The following is an 18,040-nucleotide window of genomic DNA, read 5'->3' on the forward strand; positions in this document are numbered from 1 at the left end:
ATCCACGCACACTATCCACACATCATCCTACATATCTCCGTGGCAAGGTTAGGCTGATAAGGTAATATATATATTTAGCTCTCTTATCAGACCCCGAAGGCTGATGATGGACCCCACCCCATGGCTTGTGGTGGCTGTCTCAGTGTTACCTTGTGCACCGTCTAGCCCCGTGCACCAGGTGAACTCCTCTGTGCACCGTCTAGCCCCGAGCACCAGGTGAACTCCTCTGTGCACCAGGTGAACTCCTCTGTGCACCGTCTAGCCCCGTACACCAGGTGAGCTCCCCAGTACACCAGGTGAGCTCCCCCGTACACCAGGTGAGCTCCTCTGTGCACCATCTAGCCCAGTACACCAGGTGAGCTCCCCCGTACGCCAGGTGAGCTCCCCCGTACACCAGGTGAGCTCCCCCGTGCACCTCACTAGTACAGCTACAACACGGTCAGGTAGACGTTCTTGTCCTTGGCTCTGGGAGGACACGGAGGCCACCAGGTGTTGCCCCGCCTCTTGTATCCGCTCGATGAAAGTTCCTCTACAGCCCTTGAGCCCGCCCTGGCAGCCCTTGACACCTCCCTGACAGCCCTTGACACCTCCCTGACAGCCCTTGACACCTCCCTGACAGCCCTTGATACCTCCCTGGCAGCCCTTGACACCTCCTCGACAGTCCTTGACACCTCCTGACAGCCCTTGACACCTCCCTGACAGCCCTTGACACCTTCCTGACAGCCCTTGACACCTCCTGACAGCCCTTGACACCTCCCTGACAGCCCACCTCCCTAACAGCCCTCGACACCTCCCTGACAGCCCTTGACACCTCCTGACAGCCCTTGACACCTTCCTGACAGCCCTTGACACCTCCCCTGACAGCCCTTGACACCTCCCTGACAGCCCTTGATACCTCCCTAACAGCCCTCGACACCTCCTCTTGACACCTCCCTGACAGCCCTTGACACCTCCCTGACAGCCCTTGACACCTTCCTGACAGCCCTTGATACCTCCCTCCTCGACACCTCCCTGACCCTCCTTGACACCTCCCTGACAGCCCTTGATACCTCCCTGACAGCCCTCGACACCTCCCTGACCCTCCTTGACAACCTCCCTATAGAACTTTACATCAAGTCAATACAGTTTCGTCTTCACTTTCTTCCGCCACTTATTTTAGTTCGGTGGAAGTGAGAGACTTTCTGCCCTGAGCCTTTACTTTCTTTTCTCTCAATGCTTTCTACCCCAATGGTATGGTCGTGGTGGCCGACTGGATAAGGCATTCGTCTCTTAACATTAGGGTCGCTGGTTCGCGCTTATTAAACCCCCACCTCACCATACCTGCCTTTACAGTTGGGTACGTGAAGGTAGTCGGGTTCGGTGCCAATCATACTGCCTCCTTTGCTTGGTGAGGAGTTCTAATCTGGCATCTCTAATGTTATCTCTCACTCTTATCTCTAACTTTAGTCGTTTTTCACCCTAGTCTCTCTTCTTATCATATCACTTTCCCCCTTTGTTAACCTTGACTCTCTTTTATCTCAACAATCTTCAACTGATACTGTCGGTCTTAGCTAGTTCTGGACCCATAACTCTCCTGTACCCTTTTATTTTTCCTGTTTCCACTCGTCACCGTCCACCAACAACATCCCAAACTCATGCATTTTTTTAATACGGTGACAACTGTTGAATAATTATATGTTTGTAATTATTTGTCTCCTGTTTAACACATCTATCTCTCTCTCTTCGTACCATCTAGAGCGCCACTTTTGCCTTGAAAGCTAAGGAACGTTTGGTAAACTCAATTATTTGTGGGAAAATGACTCTCAATGACACCGAGGAAGAGAATTATGAAGACTAGCTCCCCCAGCTTATTTCACCTGATGATTAAACACCCTAACTCTAACTGGGGGCTTAGGTTAGATTAGGTAAGTTTATAGGTTAAGGAAAGTTAGGTTAGGTTAGATTAAGATAGGTTAGATTAGCGTTAGGGTGTAATAAGCTGGGTGTCTAATCTTAACATGATGATCTGATGTGAAATTGCCTAATGATTTTACTGAATAAATTCCTATCTATCAATAATGCATCTGGAAACTTACTGACGAACTCATTTGTGTCAACTGTGATAATATTGCTGTTATTGTTCTCTTTGTATCTGTATTCCTCTGGCTAAATATACAGTTTATATAACCCCGCCAGACTTTCCTAGTGTGCGCACGAGACGTTACCAACTCCTCCTTTTATTATACGTCTTATTAACCTTCATAAATGTCTACATACTTCTCATGTTTATGTTTGGGTTTGGTTCAGTATCCTCCTGACACAGTGTGATAACAGAGACCGTATGTCAGTCCTGTTTTAAGAAGATACAGAGAGAATTAATCTGCTCTGAATGTTCAAGTAATCACAAATTGTCAACATAAGGCTTCGCATGTCAGCGTGTGTGTGTGTGTGTGTGTGTGTGTGTGTGTGTGTGTGTTTCAGCAGAAGAGATACAGAATATTCACCTATCACACCAATTTGTTAACTTCATTATTGCAAGACAAATTTGTTTAAACTATTTGTTATGCTAAACGGGATATAATTTTCCGAATGAACAAGTGAATCATAATGTCTGGATAATAAAAATTATGAGTCCCGTGGCAACTCACTCAACAATGGTTGGCGGAGTGTTGCAACTGAGGGTGGCGCCTGCGCTTATGCCTGACACAAGTAAATGAGGGACTGTGAGAGTGAAAGTAACTCGCCTTGCAAGACAGGGACTTAGGTCGGTCGGGGCTGTGAGGAAACCAACAATAGAGACGTTGTAAGGAAGAGGAGGGACTGTGATATTAGTGATAAATTATCGTAGTTACAAGCAAGGCGGGGAGGACAGTATAGCTGTTGGGTGACACGTCTTCTTATCGGGAGTAAAGCGAAGCACCGCAGCAGCAACAGAGCACGTTGTGAATTGGGGTCAGATCCACATATTATAATTGTGGTCATGTGACAGTATATTATCGTGGCCTGCAAGACTCGAATTAACAAGGTAGTGAGGCGAGAACAGTGATCACACCAAGTTTAATTCTCCTAAACCTGTTTGAACTGATAAATAATGGCAAGTTCATCAATGTTTTATGTGTGAAACGAATACATAATTACAGTGGTGGTGTTTAGAATGTGTGTGTGCGTGTGCCAGTCTTGGTGCTGTAGTGAGGTGGGGTCGGTTAGGGGCTGCTGGTGTTGTACTTGTATCTGGTTAAAAAAACTTGTAAAAAAAAAACTTGTGACGAACATTATTATGACATTACAAATCATTTATATTATTTTGAGAAACAGGAAACGTAATGATCCAGACGAGTGCGAATAACAGTGAGAGAAATAAATGATCTTCATATCATAACTGAATTACGTGTTAGGAAGAGTTACACTTGTGAGAAACTGATATTCACATGCGTCACCAGCTCTATGGACGCTACTCCACACTGAGGGATTATTTTGCTGGTGTGTTTTGTCTGTTTCTTCCTTCGTCAGGTAAGGTAGAAAGTGTTTATAGTGTGGGCACGAGGATGTCTTTATTTTGGTCTCTTCGCCACTGATCGGCCTTTTAGTTGCTAGGGCGGTCGGTTATATCACGTGTCTGTGATCGGGGTAATGTGGGTGGGGGTGTATTCGAAGGCGTGGATGTTGTGGGTGTCGCTGGTGGGGTGATGTGGCTTGGGGTGTAATCGAAGGATGTGGTTGTTAGTGTGTAATGCGGTAAACAACATAATCAAAGGTCTGTGGCAAAAATCTCGGTTCGACTGAAAAAAAAATCGCATGAAAAGAAAGTCCCTCCTCCCTCTGACTTGCATCAATACTTCAAGGTTAAGGTAAAGTCTTAGTGTATAGTAGACGGAATATAAATTAACTTTGAGAATTCGTCTTTATGATTTAATTTAAATAGTCCAGTTAGATACGTTCCCAGATCTTCAATTAGGGGTGAATTAACGGGCAACTTTTTGACACCTAACACCCTGGCTGATAAGGGAAGCTGAGTAAGTTAAGGAGCTGCCTCTGGGTAGACAAGAGCTACCTGAAACAACTCCAGGTATACTCCACAGTCCAGACTCTCAAACATTCGTACCTTGTACTTTCTCCGGTGATTGGAGACCTAAGAATATATTTAACACGTTCATTTAAGCAACAATATAAATATGGCAGGTAAGATGGTGTTAAACTTCTCCTGGGGTTGTATCGATTCTTCATGCTCTTAAATAATCCCAGTTACGGAAGAGAAAATTCTTCTTAGCAGCTAATGTGAATCTGAGTGATGAGAATGAGCCGATAATGTAATAATTCTACCAAGGAATTGCGTCGCATTAATAATTATATGTCAAGGCCGTGGAAAACAGAGTTTCCGCTCATGTTGTGCATCTACGTTTTCTATGACGTGGCCACAATAATGGGAACCAAGGGTAAACTATTTCTTGTTTACGTAAAAGTGGTAGGATTTTAGGTATTTTTCTGTATTAACACTCAACTCACGCACAATAATACAATTGGCCCTACCACTTACCTTATACAATTCTACTGCAAGCAAATTTTCTTCCATAAAAATCCGTCGGAAATTATTGTTTTTTTTTTTAAAGTAATTACTTTGGTTGGTTACAAAGCGTGAGTGGCCAGAGCGCGTGCACTAGCAGAAGCATTGTGGGAGAGCTGCAGCCAATGAATTAACATTATTAAAAATCAGCCAACCATCTTCTTCCTTGAGGTGACAGCCCGGCAGATTTGATTTTGAAAAGTCAGACTCAGTCCCTGGCCAGCCATGTCTGTGTGTGTGCACGCTGCGACTGGAACTATTTTGTTGCCATTTCCAAGTTCAATGAGAATAACAACAGGGCTTTAGACTTTCTTCGCGAGCACTGTGTTTTGTCCAGGCCTCCTCCTAAGTGCCCAACGCATGATAAAGTTCTTAATTATCGAAATATTGAATTTTTTTCAAGGCAATTATTTTGGAAGGCGACCGAGTAAAACAGCAACCTTCCTTGCCTCTGAAGACGGACACGATCCTCAACCTCAGCCCGGGCCTTCATCAGGGTAAACGGTAGGCAGAACAATGGTTAATTCTCGATTAGGTTAGGTTAGGTTAAGGGGTCATAACTCAGAAACGAGTGATTTTCGACAGAAATGGATGTTAAATGGATGTTAGAATCAAATGAATCACACTAAACACCTTCGGAAAATGAAAATTTTAAGCTTCAAAGGGAGTTGAGTGTTAATCAGGAAATTACCGGATTTTATTTGTTTATGATTTGTCATAAGCTGGACGTATACAACTTTATCACGACATATCTTCCGAGAGCTTAACTTTTTCATTGGAAGTAAACGAAACGTTATTATGCAATACACATAAACATCATAGAAATTTATTCGTTCATGTTAAAAAAACAATAATTGTTAAAAACACTTTCGGTAGTTATATTTCTACTACTACTACTACTACTTTTTTTTTAAACGTGGCCTCCAGCCTCCCCCAATAGCCACACCTTAGCCACCATTTAATTACCTTAATATTAAATATCCTAATACATAAGTAGCTATCCTATCTGTGTTAACTTAGTTGAGCCGCAGATCTATGCGGCATTCAGTGACAGTAGCCTCATAGTCAATATCTGCAGCAGTTGTCAGAGTTGGGGCAGAAGCTCTCGTTCCCCTGAGGCAGAGCAAAGCCGACCGAAGGAGAGAGAAAGACAGTCGACATCTCATCCAGGCTGTTACATAAATTCTGGGCTGCTGCTTCTGTTCGGAGATCACCTCAGCGAGTCTGGCGTAGAAACATCTTGCACTTGGTCCCATCCCACCAGAGGTTGTGAACACTAGAGGAGTGAAGCTGCCTTGATCAACGTTTTGAATTCTCTCCCCATATGCCCTTCTCTTGTCGTTCTCGTTCCTCCTATGTGCAGCATCGAGAGCTAGGTTACGGTGACATGCGGCCATGGGATCAAAAATCCTGATGTCGAAGAAAGCTCGCTGTCCCCGCGTCCAGAATCCTCGAGCACTGACGTCCACACGGGCTTCGTTAGATGTGTTTGAAGTCCTGTGTTGGAAGATCTCACCATCCAATGGAAGGAGGGTCGGTTCTACCATGACATCCCGGCAGATTTCCTTCAACATATTTGCTGTGAGGTCCCTTACCTCATCATGCCTCATGCATATGAAGCCCCCTTTCTTGCACACCATGGCGTGATCGCCGTCATAGGAAGAGCCACACACGCATTGGGAGGGCAAACCTTCTACTGGCCGACCGTACCTTAGAGCAATGGCATCTGTAAATTCTTGTTTATTAAGACTGAAACCATTTGCCCTTATCGGTAACGTAGTTAACCAGTTCGAGGCGCCCACCTCCTGCGCTATAGCTACTTTTTTTTCAAATTTTCTGGTACCTGCAGCAACAGTTGCTGCAACTTATCATTTTGGCAGTGCTGTCGATCTGTCGTAATGGACCTACGAATCTTATTTACTTCACTGGTATCCACTTCCCCTGTTGCATTTTGGGCTATTATGTGGTCCGTGAGGGCTGCCGTGAGCTTAAGTGAATTTTGATGTTCAGTGGCAGCAATCTCCTCTGGATTAGTTAGTCCCATCCTTCCCAGTCTTGATGGAAGTGCAAGAAGTGCACTTTCTGCTGGGTTAAGTCAGGGTGTTTCACTAATTTAGGAATGAAATTGACACTGACAACTTCTTCCAGAGGGTGGAGGAGGGGTCCGATATCAGGGATAGTACGCATCAGGTAGTTCCAACGATGCTTGACTCCATGGGTGAATGTAGCAAAGGCCGCATGTGGCTCTGTGTTAGCAATCTCGGACAGAGCTTGGATTTCACTAACCCACTCATTCACCTTTCCCGCTACGTACTCGGTCTTGAAGTCCGTAGTGTCAATTACTGCGCCTAGATGTCTTTGGCCGTCCTTAGTTATTTTGACCTCACTTCCGCCAAAAACCTCCATTGCCCGTTCATAATGTTCTGGCTTCACGATGAGGAAGGACTTGCTGGCGTTTGGGTGGTACCCTATTTCTGGACCTCGCGATGTTACCAGGTCCCACCACTTTTTGATGCCCTCCACTTTTCCTGCTCCTGTAAGGTCATCAGCATATGCCACTTGTTTGACCCCAGTTGTTTCAAATTTTATTTCTTGTTGGAGCACCTCTTAGAGCCTTGTTGTTTACTATGTAGAGGTTTGATGGATTCCTATACGAATTTTCAACATACATTGCAAAGCTTGGACACTTGATCTTGATGTTGTGCAGTGCAGCCTTGCGGTTAAGTATGTTGAATGCGTTTGAAGCATCCACCAGGAGAACGGCCTCACAATCACACTTGTAGGTTCCCTGCTGCTGCTCTGACATCATCCTTTACCACCTCCATTATGCATTTGCCGATGATCCGCCTCAGCACTTCCCCCACCCCTATAGGTCTACATCCTGGTTTCTTTTCCAGAGGAATAAGGCGGCAGGCCGTCAGGGCCTGGAGGTGATGGCAGCAAGAGGATGCAAGCTTTCTTGCAAGGGCGGCAATGGCAGTGCAGAGATCGCTTGCTACAGGGCCAAACTTGTTTGTGCTGAGGATGACTCTCCAACCGTTTGCATCCAGACCTGAAGGGCCGGCTCCTCCCCGAGTCTTCAGTGCCTTTTTCCACACTATCTCTCCTGTTATTTTCTCGAACAGGACAGCGTTTGGTGGGATATAGACACCCTCGAACCTGATGCCTTCGTCTTCGTTTGCAGGGGGATGTTTCTCTTTCAGTAGTTTTAATGTCTACCACTACTACTACTACTACTACTACTACATAAAAAAATAACTACTACTACATGTTTACTGCTGCAAAAGGCTGCATGGACACTGATCAACTAAAGCAGGTCGTGTGAAGGTCGTATCCAAGACGTGCGGGTCGTCGCCCGGTGTTCCTAGCTGGCCTGGTAGTACACACACCCACACACACACACCTTATGTTGCCCTCACTCTCTCGTTACATCTTACACAACTCGTTAAACTATGATCATTTTAGCTTGATGGTGATGCTACAAGATTTTCTCTGTTCTCTGCTGATGGATGATGAACCATTATGACAATTTACTGTATAAACGTGAATTATTTTTAGAGGGTTTAACTCAATGCTGATTACCTAATTTACAATGTCTTCACTGCTTTTGTTTATTAAAATTATTATTATTATTATTATTATTATTATTATTATTATTATTATTATTATTATTATTATTATTATTATTATTATTACTATTATTGTTGGTGTTATTTTTAGAGTAATATTAAGAGGTGTCTCACAGGGTCATTGTTCCCAGGTCACTGTTCCTATCCAAATTGGCGACGAGTCGAACCGGTCCTTACTGCACTAGGCAAGGACCCACACGTGACCTGGTGGGTCATCCTACACCTCCTACAAGAACCAAATGTGACCTGGAGGACATCCTACGTATCAGAGGATTAACCCTACAGTATATGGTTTAAGGTGACCTAGAATAACCTCAAGTGACCTCTGACCCAACACAGGATGACTCATAACATCTACACCGCCACTCGCATTAGAGGTCTGTCAGTGAGGGACATCCGCTTCCCCACCTCCCTCGAGTCTGACGGTTCGGATGCTATTGTAAGTACACCGAGTGGTTGTCTGTCTGTAAGGGGGAAAAAGTTATATCGTTTCTGTCCTCCGAGTTACTTTTCTGAATACAGTACTTCTTCTTTCTTATCCTTTTTCTCCATTCATTTTTTCTTTCTCCCCTTCCTCATCTTCTAACTTCCTTATCTTCTCCATCATCCCCTTCTTCCTCCTTCTCATACTCTTCCTCTTTCTTTAACTTATCCTCCTCCTGTTTGTTTGTTTATATGAATATTTCTTAAGGGTCCCGCCATCTTCTCCCTCCTCCTCCTCTTCCTCCATCTCTTCCTCCTTCTTTCCAACGTCTTAAAAACCTCCAATTATTCTTCCTTTTAAGTCACCTGTCTTGTTCATCTCCAGCTATACGTGTCCTTATATTCATGAACAATAAATTATACAATATTTAAGTCTATATTCGTAAATTGTACATAAGGTATCAGAATCTTTATACACTAAGTCTTATACTAAATATAAGGTATCTGAATATCTATAAGTAAACATATATCTGAATTTATAGTCGTACTTATAAATATGTGTAGCATCTGATCCCCCTTGTGACTGTCCGCAGCACCCTGATCCTGACTACTCCTGCACCTACGTGATCCTGTACACGGATACAGACTTCAAGGGACATGGCATCTCCTTCACCATCGGCCGAGGCAATGAGTTGGGTGAGTTATCTGGGTAATTCATTGACGGAACTTAGGATCAACTTGATTTTGTTCTGTGTGTTGATATGGAGATTGTTGTTATTATTGTTTATATTACGAATGTAGTTATTGTTATTATTATCAATGTATTCTTCTTCGAAACAGGTTGGTAAGAATATTAATCTGAAATCAAAGGTCTAAACGTTAAACGAGGAAAGAATGATATGAGCTTGTGACGAGAGAGAGAGAGAGAGAGAGAGAGAGAGAGAGAGAGAGAGAGAGAGAGAGAGAGAGCAGTCACTAGCCAAAAAAACAAAAAAACAAAACCGCTTTAAATAATGACAAAATGAGTTGTTTTTACACGCTGAAGGTCAAGAAGCCTAGTACCTTCAGTCAAGTGTTGCAACCAAGTGCGTCGTAACTCTCCCCTCCACAATAACAATCTTAATATATATAACCTTCAGCAAAATAAATAATATTAAAGTTGTATTTCTTCTTGTTCCTGAAGGGGTGTATTGGTGTCGTAATCTTGTTCCCATGTCTCCTAAAGCCTCTCTGGGGGCTGGACGAGGCAGGTGTTCTCAGGCCTCTCTGGGGGGCTGGACGAGGCAGGTGTTCTCAGGCCTCTCTGGGGGGCTGGACGAGGCAGGTGTTCTCAGGCCTCTCTGGGGGCTGGACGAGGCAGATGTTCTCAGGTCTCACTGTATGTGAACAGTTGCTCATTTTCCCATCGATCTTACCCCCAATTGTTGTGAGGTTATGAAACACTGAACCACGACGAGTGTTATGTATTCCAGCCATCACACACACACACACACACACACACACACACACACACACACACACACACACACATAACACAGAGACTATACCTTAACTAGACACGTTCATTTAATATCTGCAGTTAGGAGACAAAATTACTGTATAGAATGTTTAAAAATTTCCACGTTAACTTTGTCTGGTGTTAACTGAACTTATGTTAACTTTGTCTGGTGTTAACTGAACTTATGTTAACTTTGTCTGGTGTTAACTGAACTTGATCTAGTTAAGGGAGAGTCTCTGAAAATTGTAACGTTATATATGAATACTTTTTTTGTGTTATTGAAGAACCTTTGTCAATACAGACCTTGTTGCTGGATCTTGCAACATGAACAAATAAAAACCTTGAGCCTCTTAGAGAAACCATAATACCTTGATAACTATTGGCCAATACTGAGCGTGAACAGTGTAGGTCAGTGTTACCTAAGTCACCCCTGCTTGACGATTGGGTTAATGTTGACGTCTATTGGCTGAGGTGATTTTGTTTTGAGGTGTAATTTTGTTGGGTAAAATATCATGCACGCATATTATTATTATTATTATTATTATTATTATTATTATTATTATTATTATTATTATTATTATTACGATTGAATGAAAAAGTTTAGTGGTAAGGAATGTAGTGCCTCAAGAATCCTAATTAATAGCCACCAGGTGATACTTAGTAGACGACACACCTGTCTAATACACCTGTCTTGTCTCTCACAGCTTCTCTCTCTCTAACACACACACACACACACACACACACCATTGATCATCATAACACCACACACAACCACCCCTGACCGAAACTCATTTATACTCAAGACGAACAAAGTGTAAATCCCTGCCACACACATTGCTGTTCTTGCATCATATAACCTCCAGGAGTACAAAACATCCTGCTTTAAATATATTCAATCCATAGTGAAGTGTCTTGCTAAATAAAACTGTAAATAACAATGCGGCATCTCATCTCACCTCACCTCACTGATCAAAGAAAACGTTAAAATTTGTATAGTTTCCCCTTAAGTTTAGGGATTTTTTTCGTTCTTTGTTATTACTATACGATGATAAAACTACAAAAACAGTTCTCGATACAAGCATAAAACAGCCCTCAACACTAACATAAAACAGCCCTCAATACAAGCATAAAACAGCCCTGAACACTAACATAAAATAGCCCTCAACACTAACGTTAAAACAGCCCTCAATACTAACATAAAACAGCCCTCAACACAAGCAAAAAACAGCCCTTAATACTAACATAAAACGGCCCTCAATACAAGCATAAAACAGCCCTCAACACAAACATAAAACAGCCCTTAACACTAACATAAAACAGCCCTCAACACCAATATAAAACAGCCCTCAACTTAAATATAAAACAGCCCTCAACCCAAACATAAAACAGCCCTCAACACAAACCCCAAAAGCCTACATTAAAATAAAAAAAAGCCCAATTAAGAATCACTAAAAAAAGCGCCATCAACAATAGCCTTGACTAATGACCCTTTTGTTGACAGTGGTGGAGGCGGTCAAGTCCTTATCCCACTTGGTGGTGGGGAAGGACCTAAAGGATATCTACGAGGATTTTGCTGGTACCTGGCGGGCCCTCACCTCAGAGTCTCAGCTCAGATGGGTGAGTGAGTGAGTGTTGGGTAGTCTTTACTTTATGACCTGAGAGATGTATCGGATCACCTGAAGAATACCTTCCCCTCTGCTTGTTAATTTACCTGGTGATTAAACGCCCCATTTCTATACCTGCGGTTACGTTAAGTTAGTTAAGGTTAGGTTACGTTAGAATAGGCTAAGTTTAGTTAGGTTAGGATAGATTAAGTTAGGTTAAGTAAAATAAGCTGGGGTGGGAGTTTATCTTCAGGTGATCCGGTGAATGTAACTTAATTTATAATTATTGAGGACTAATGTATAATATTTACAGACTTATAATACTCTTTAGAAGATCTTAGTTGTTGAGGCACAATGAGACTTTATAACGCCACCACCACCACCACAATCACCACCACCACCACCACAATCACCACCACCAACAACAACAACAACAACAACAACAGCAGCAACAACAAGAATAATGCAAAACGAATGATAAACAAAACAGCAAAAATGAATTAAAAAAAAAGATATATTCCTCACATTCTCAATTATGTGAACTGTATTTAATTTTGTTTTATATCACTGTTGAAGGTCGGGCCAGAGAAGGGGGTCATCCATCTAGCTGTGGCGGCCATCGTAAATGCCCTGTGGGACCTGTGGGCACGTACAGAACACAAGCCTCTCTGGAAGCTACTAGTGGACATGGAACCAGAGAAACTCGTGTCAACTATCGATTTCAGATATATGTGAGTAAACTGTGTAGGTGTTTTTATGTCAACGATAAGTCTCGTTAGTTTATTTCATCTGCTGATTAAATTCTCTAACTTTCGTGGCCGGGGGGTGGGGGGGTGATTCGGTTTGGTTAGCTAAAAATATTAACCACTTACGTTAGCTAAAAGTCATTGCCCTTCACTTAGTTATTTGCACACTGAAAACATTAAGTACTGTATATAAACATCACACACCTGTATCATTTAGTTACCTCTTGGAAAAGTTAAATAATTGTATGGTAAAAAAGAATATAGTTATGAAGAATTTGTTGCCCATATGAGAGAATTGAATCGTATAGAGTGTGAAATTATTATGCCCATATGATTAATACTTACAGCACTGGGTGTATATAAATCAATCATGTTTGTCTGTGAATTGCTAAAAAAAAAGCAATAATCAGTCAGGTTTTTAGAGTGTAATGTGTGTGTGTGTGTGTGTTTGGCAGAGGTGATGTACTGACGAAGGAAGAGGCAGTGACTATGCTGAAGGAGATGCAACACGGAAGGGAGGCCAGGGAGGAGAGGATGTTAACAAGAGGCTACCCTGCTTACACTACTGCTGCAGGTACTGTACTGTGCTGTACTCACTGATCATCATGTGTATATCTGTAATTATCTATGTATCTGTATATCTATGTATCTTATGTGTATATCTATGTATCTTATGTGTATATCTATGTATCTTTATGTGCATAACTATGTATGTAGACCGATCTATATGTGTGTATATCTAACCTAACCTAACCTAACCTAGCCTAACACTGTCACTCTCCACAGGCTGGTTGGGTTACTCACAGGAGAAGATAGAGAGGTTACTGAAGCAGTTCATGGCTCAGGGGTGGAGGCACTTCAAGATCAAGGTGGGACAGGACATAGAGGATGACAAGAGGAGGTGTAAGATCGTCAGGGACATTATAGGACAGGATATGACCTTGGTAAGTGAGGTTAGGTTAGGTTAGGTCACACTAGATAAGATTAGCTTAAGTTAGGTTAAAATTCACTTGTAATAAAACATGCATCGTTAGATTAGATTAGATTACAATGGTGAACAATTCCACTAACTTTTCATTCCTATAGATGGTGGATGCTAATCAGAAATGGGATGTTGACCAGGCCATTAGCTGGATGAAGGAACTGGCGCCTTACAAACCTCTCTGGATTGAGGAGCCCACGAGCCCTGATGATGTCTTGGGTCATGCTAAGATCGCCGAGGTGAGGTCAAAGGTTGTTTTACTGGATTTAAAGTTCAGGTATTCATATTTCATATTAGAGGTCACGTCAAAGTAGAGTTCATGTTAAATATGTTAAGTTCTAAGAGAGGTCATGTCAGGTAAGCCATGTTAATTATGTTAAATTTAAGGTTTAAGAGAGGTCAGGTCAAGTTAGCCATGTTAATTATGTTAAATTTAAGTTTTAAGAGGTCAGGTCAAGTCATCCATGTTAATTATGTTACATTAAAATTCTAAGAGAGTCAGGCCAAATCAGCCATGTTAATTACATTAAATTTAAGGTCTAAGAGAGGTCATATAAAGTCAGAGGTCATGTTTATTATGTTAAATTTAAGGTCAGGCATTCAGCTGTAATGTGACCCTGAAATGTGTGTGATATACCCCTTAAGTCCTGAAATACCTCAAGCTCTTTAAGGACCCTGAAAAATCTCAACAAATAATCTTCCTTTGCTTCCTTCAAAACCCTGATATATATGGAACCCTCCCCCAAAGGACCATAAATATCTTAAACTGACTCTTAGGCCCTGATATACCTGAAACTCTTATTAGGTCCTGAAATATGTCATACTAATCTCCTATCATTTCCTCCTCTTAGGCCCTGAAACCCCTGGGGATCGGTGTGGCTAGCGGGGAGATGTGTCAGAACAGAGTGATCTTCAAGCAGATGTTACAAGCAGGAGCACTGAACTACTGCCAGATCGACGCCTGTAGGGTGGGAGGCGTTAACGAGGTCTTGGCTATCTATCTCATGGCTAAGAAGTTCAACGGTGAGGAAGGAAATGGATAAAATAGAGGGTGGAATAAGAGGGGATGATAAAGATGTGGGGAGGGAAGGAGGGAGGAGACATCAGAGTGAATTAGAGAGAGAGAGAAAGAGAGAGACAGAAGGTAGAGGAGAGTAAAATAATGTAAAAGGGAAGGATTAAAGAGAGAAAGAGAGTGAATGGGAGTGTTGAGATGATGATAATGACAAAGATAATGATGATGATGATGATGATATTAATAATGATGATGATGATAATAATGATGACATTGATGATGATAAAGACATATTGTACGAAACCAATCTCCCTTCGTTCTCAGTACCTGTGTGTCCTCATGCTGGTGGTGTGGGTCTGTGTGAGATGGTTCAACACCTTCAGATATGGGACTACATTAGCGTCTCGGGTACAACAAAAGACCGCATCATCGAGTATGTTGACCATCTTATCGAGCACTTTAAGACCCCCAGGAAGATCAACCATTGTCACTATTTAGCCCCCAAGGTGAGAGTATTGCCATTATTTAGCCCCCAAGGTGAGAGTATTGCCATTATTTAGCCCCCAAGGTGAGAGTATTGCCACTATTTAACCCCCAAGGTGAGAGTATTGCCATTATTTAGCCCCCAAAGTGAGAGTATTGCCACTATTTAGCCCCCAAGGTGAGAGTATTGTCATTATTTAGCCCCCAAGGTGAGAGTACTGCCATTATTTAGCCTCCAAGGTGAGAGTATTGCCACTATTTAGCCTCCAAGGTGAGAGTATTGTCATTATTTAGCCCCCAAGGTGAGAGTACTGCCATTATTTAGCCTCCAAGGTGAGAGTATTGCCACTATTTAGCCTCCAAGGTGAGAGTATTGTCATTATTTAGCCCCCAAGGTGAGAGTACTGCCATTATTTAGCCTCCAAGGTGAGAGTATTGCCACTATTTAGCCTCCATTCGTCGTGTTCAACATTTTACTTATTTTTTTAATATATCCTAAGCTCTCATAGCTGGCAGTCTTACCATCCATTATTTACTGTGATTTAAACCCGTTCTTAGAGACAGAAGCAGAAGAAGAGAGATTTTTAATTCTCTGTCAAGATATAATATGTCTGTCACTCTCTGTCTCTGTCTATCTGCCTCTGTCTCTTCTCTGTCTGTTTCTCTCTCTGTCTGTATGTCTCTATCTCTCTCTCTTTCATATTTCTCATTAATTTATCTCCCTCGGTGCTGCTGCAGGTCCCCGGGTACAGCGTAGAGATGTGGGAGAAGAGCTTACTGGACTACGAGTTCCCTTACGGCGCCAAGTGGAACGCCCTGTTTGACGAGGGGCGATACAAGGACCCCCGCAAAGGTCCTCCCCCATGGGTAGAACATCGCGTCAAGGGGGACATTATTCATCGCTAGACCTATCAATGGGACATCAACCACCACTACTAGATATTTTAAGGACACATTAAGTACATCTGCATCCAGTAATCAACACACGAGAGGAAGATGAAACATAGGAAGAGTTTTTTTAAGGGGGGGGGAGGGGTTGGGGGGAATAACCTAACCTAACCTAATCTAACCTAACCTAACCTAACCTAACCTAACCTAACCTAACCTAACCTAACCTAACCTAACCTAACCTAATCTAACCTAACCTAACCTAACCTAACCTAACCTAACCTAACCTAACCTAACCTAACCTAACCTAACCTAATCTAACCTAACCTAACCATAGTGCTCAATTAATCTTCCATATACAGTACTTTTTTATCCCACACTCCACCTGTAATTACTGTTATCCTACCTGTAATACTGTTATCCTACCTGTAATACTGTTATCCTACCTGTATTACTGTTATCATACCTGTATTACTGTTATCGTACCTGTAATACTGTTATCATACCTGTATTACTGTTATCCTACCTGTAATACTGTTATCATACCTGTATTACTGTTATCCTACCTGTAATACTGTTATCCTACCTGTATTACTGTTATCATACCTGTAATACTGTTATCCTACCTGTATTACTGTTATCGTACCTGTAATACTGTTATCCTACCTGTATTACTGTTATCCTACCTGTATTACTGTTATCCTACCTGTATTACTGTTATCATACCTGTATTACTGTTATCCTACCTGTAATACTGTTATCATACCTGTAACACTGTTATCATACCTATATTACTGTTATCCTACCTGTATTACTGTTATCCTACCTGTAATACTGTTATCATCCACCTGTATTACTGTTATCCTACCTGCATATTACTGTTATCCTACCTGTAATACTGTTATCCCCTACCTGTATTACTGTTATCCTACCTGTAATACTGTTATCATACCTGTAATACTGTTATCATACCTGTACTGTTATCCTACCTGTAATACTGTTATCCTACCTGTAATACTGTTATCCTACCTGTATTACTGTTATCCTACCTGTATTACTGTTATCATACCTGTAATACTGTTATCATACCTGTATTACTGTTATCCTACCTGTATTACTGTTATCATACCTGTATTACTGTTATCCTACCTGTATTACTGTTATCCTACCTGTATTACTGTTATCCTACCTGTAATACTGTTATCCTACCTGTATTACTGTTATCCTACCTGTAATACTGTTATCCTACCTGTATTACTGTTATCCTACCGGTAATACTGTTATCCTACCTGTATTACTGCTATCCTACCTGTATTACTGTTATCCTACCTGTAATACTGTTATCCTACCTGTATTACTGTTATCCTACCTGTATTACTGTTATCCTACCTGTATTACTGTTATCTGTACTGTTATCCTACCTGTAATCCTGTTATCCTACCTGTAATGCACATTTATCCTACTATAGCAATACTGTTACGCAGCATTACTGTTTATCCTACCTGTATTACTGTTATCCTACCTGTATTACTGTTATCATACCTGTATTACTGTTATCACCTGTAATACTGTTATCATGCTGCCATATTACTGGTATCCTACCTGTATTACTGTTATCCTACCTGTAATACTGTTATCCTACCTGTATTACTGTTATCCTACCTGTAATACTGTTATCATACCTGTAATACTGTTATCATACCTGTATTACTGTTATCCTACCTGTATTACTGTTATCCTACCTGTATTACTGTTATCATACCTGTATTACTGTTATCCTACCTGTAATACTGTTATCATACCTGTATTACTGTTATCCTACCTGTATTACTGTTATCCTACCTGTATTACTGTTATCATACCTGTATTACTGTTATCATACCTGTAATACTGTTATCCTACCTGTAATACTGTTATCCTACCTGTAATACTGTTATCCTACCTGTAATACTGTTATCCTACCTGTAATACTGTTATCCTACCTGTATTACTGCTATCCTACCTGTAATACTGTTATCCTACCTTGTAATACTGTTATCCTACCTGTATTACTGTTATCCTACCTGTAATACTGTTATCCCTGCACCTTAATACTGTTATCCTACCTGTATTACTGTTATCCTACCTGTATTACTGTTATCCTACCTGTAATACTGTTATCCTACTACCTGTGTATTACTGTTATCCTACCTGTATTACTGTTTATCATACCTGTATTACTGTTATCCTACC

General features: G+C 41.6%; 1 protein-coding gene across 7 annotated transcripts; it reads left to right on the forward strand.

Annotated features, from left to right (window-relative positions):
* The first annotated feature begins 189 nt into the window (after positions 1-189).
* LOC121873548 (mitochondrial enolase superfamily member 1-like) lies at positions 190-15,862 on the forward strand. Of its 7 annotated transcripts, XM_042377184.1 has the most exons (12): positions 2,702-2,782; positions 3,295-3,489; positions 8,301-8,608; positions 9,186-9,288; positions 11,592-11,707; positions 12,271-12,425; positions 12,896-13,014; positions 13,227-13,384; positions 13,527-13,661; positions 14,274-14,445; positions 14,762-14,943; positions 15,659-15,862. In XM_042377184.1, the coding sequence occupies exons 3-12, from the start codon at positions 8,510-8,512 to the stop codon at positions 15,824-15,826; spliced, it is 1,407 nt and encodes a 468-aa protein (XP_042233118.1). In that variant the 5' UTR covers positions 2,702-2,782; positions 3,295-3,489; positions 8,301-8,509; the 3' UTR covers positions 15,827-15,862. The 7 variants fall into 7 exon arrangements, with proteins under 7 accessions (XP_042233117.1, XP_042233116.1, XP_042233121.1 ...); XM_042377183.1 differs by lacking the exons at positions 2,702-2,782; positions 3,295-3,489 and adding an exon at positions 190-275; XM_042377182.1 differs by lacking the exon at positions 3,295-3,489 and having other exon boundaries at positions 2,665-2,782.
* The last annotated feature ends 2,178 nt before the right edge of the window (positions 15,863-18,040 follow it).

The sequence above is a fragment of the Homarus americanus genome, unplaced genomic scaffold (assembly GCF_018991925.1).
Source record: "Homarus americanus isolate GMGI-L3 unplaced genomic scaffold, GMGI_Hamer_2.0 scaffold30858, whole genome shotgun sequence".
Classification (NCBI taxonomy): domain Eukaryota; kingdom Metazoa; phylum Arthropoda; class Malacostraca; order Decapoda; family Nephropidae; genus Homarus; species Homarus americanus.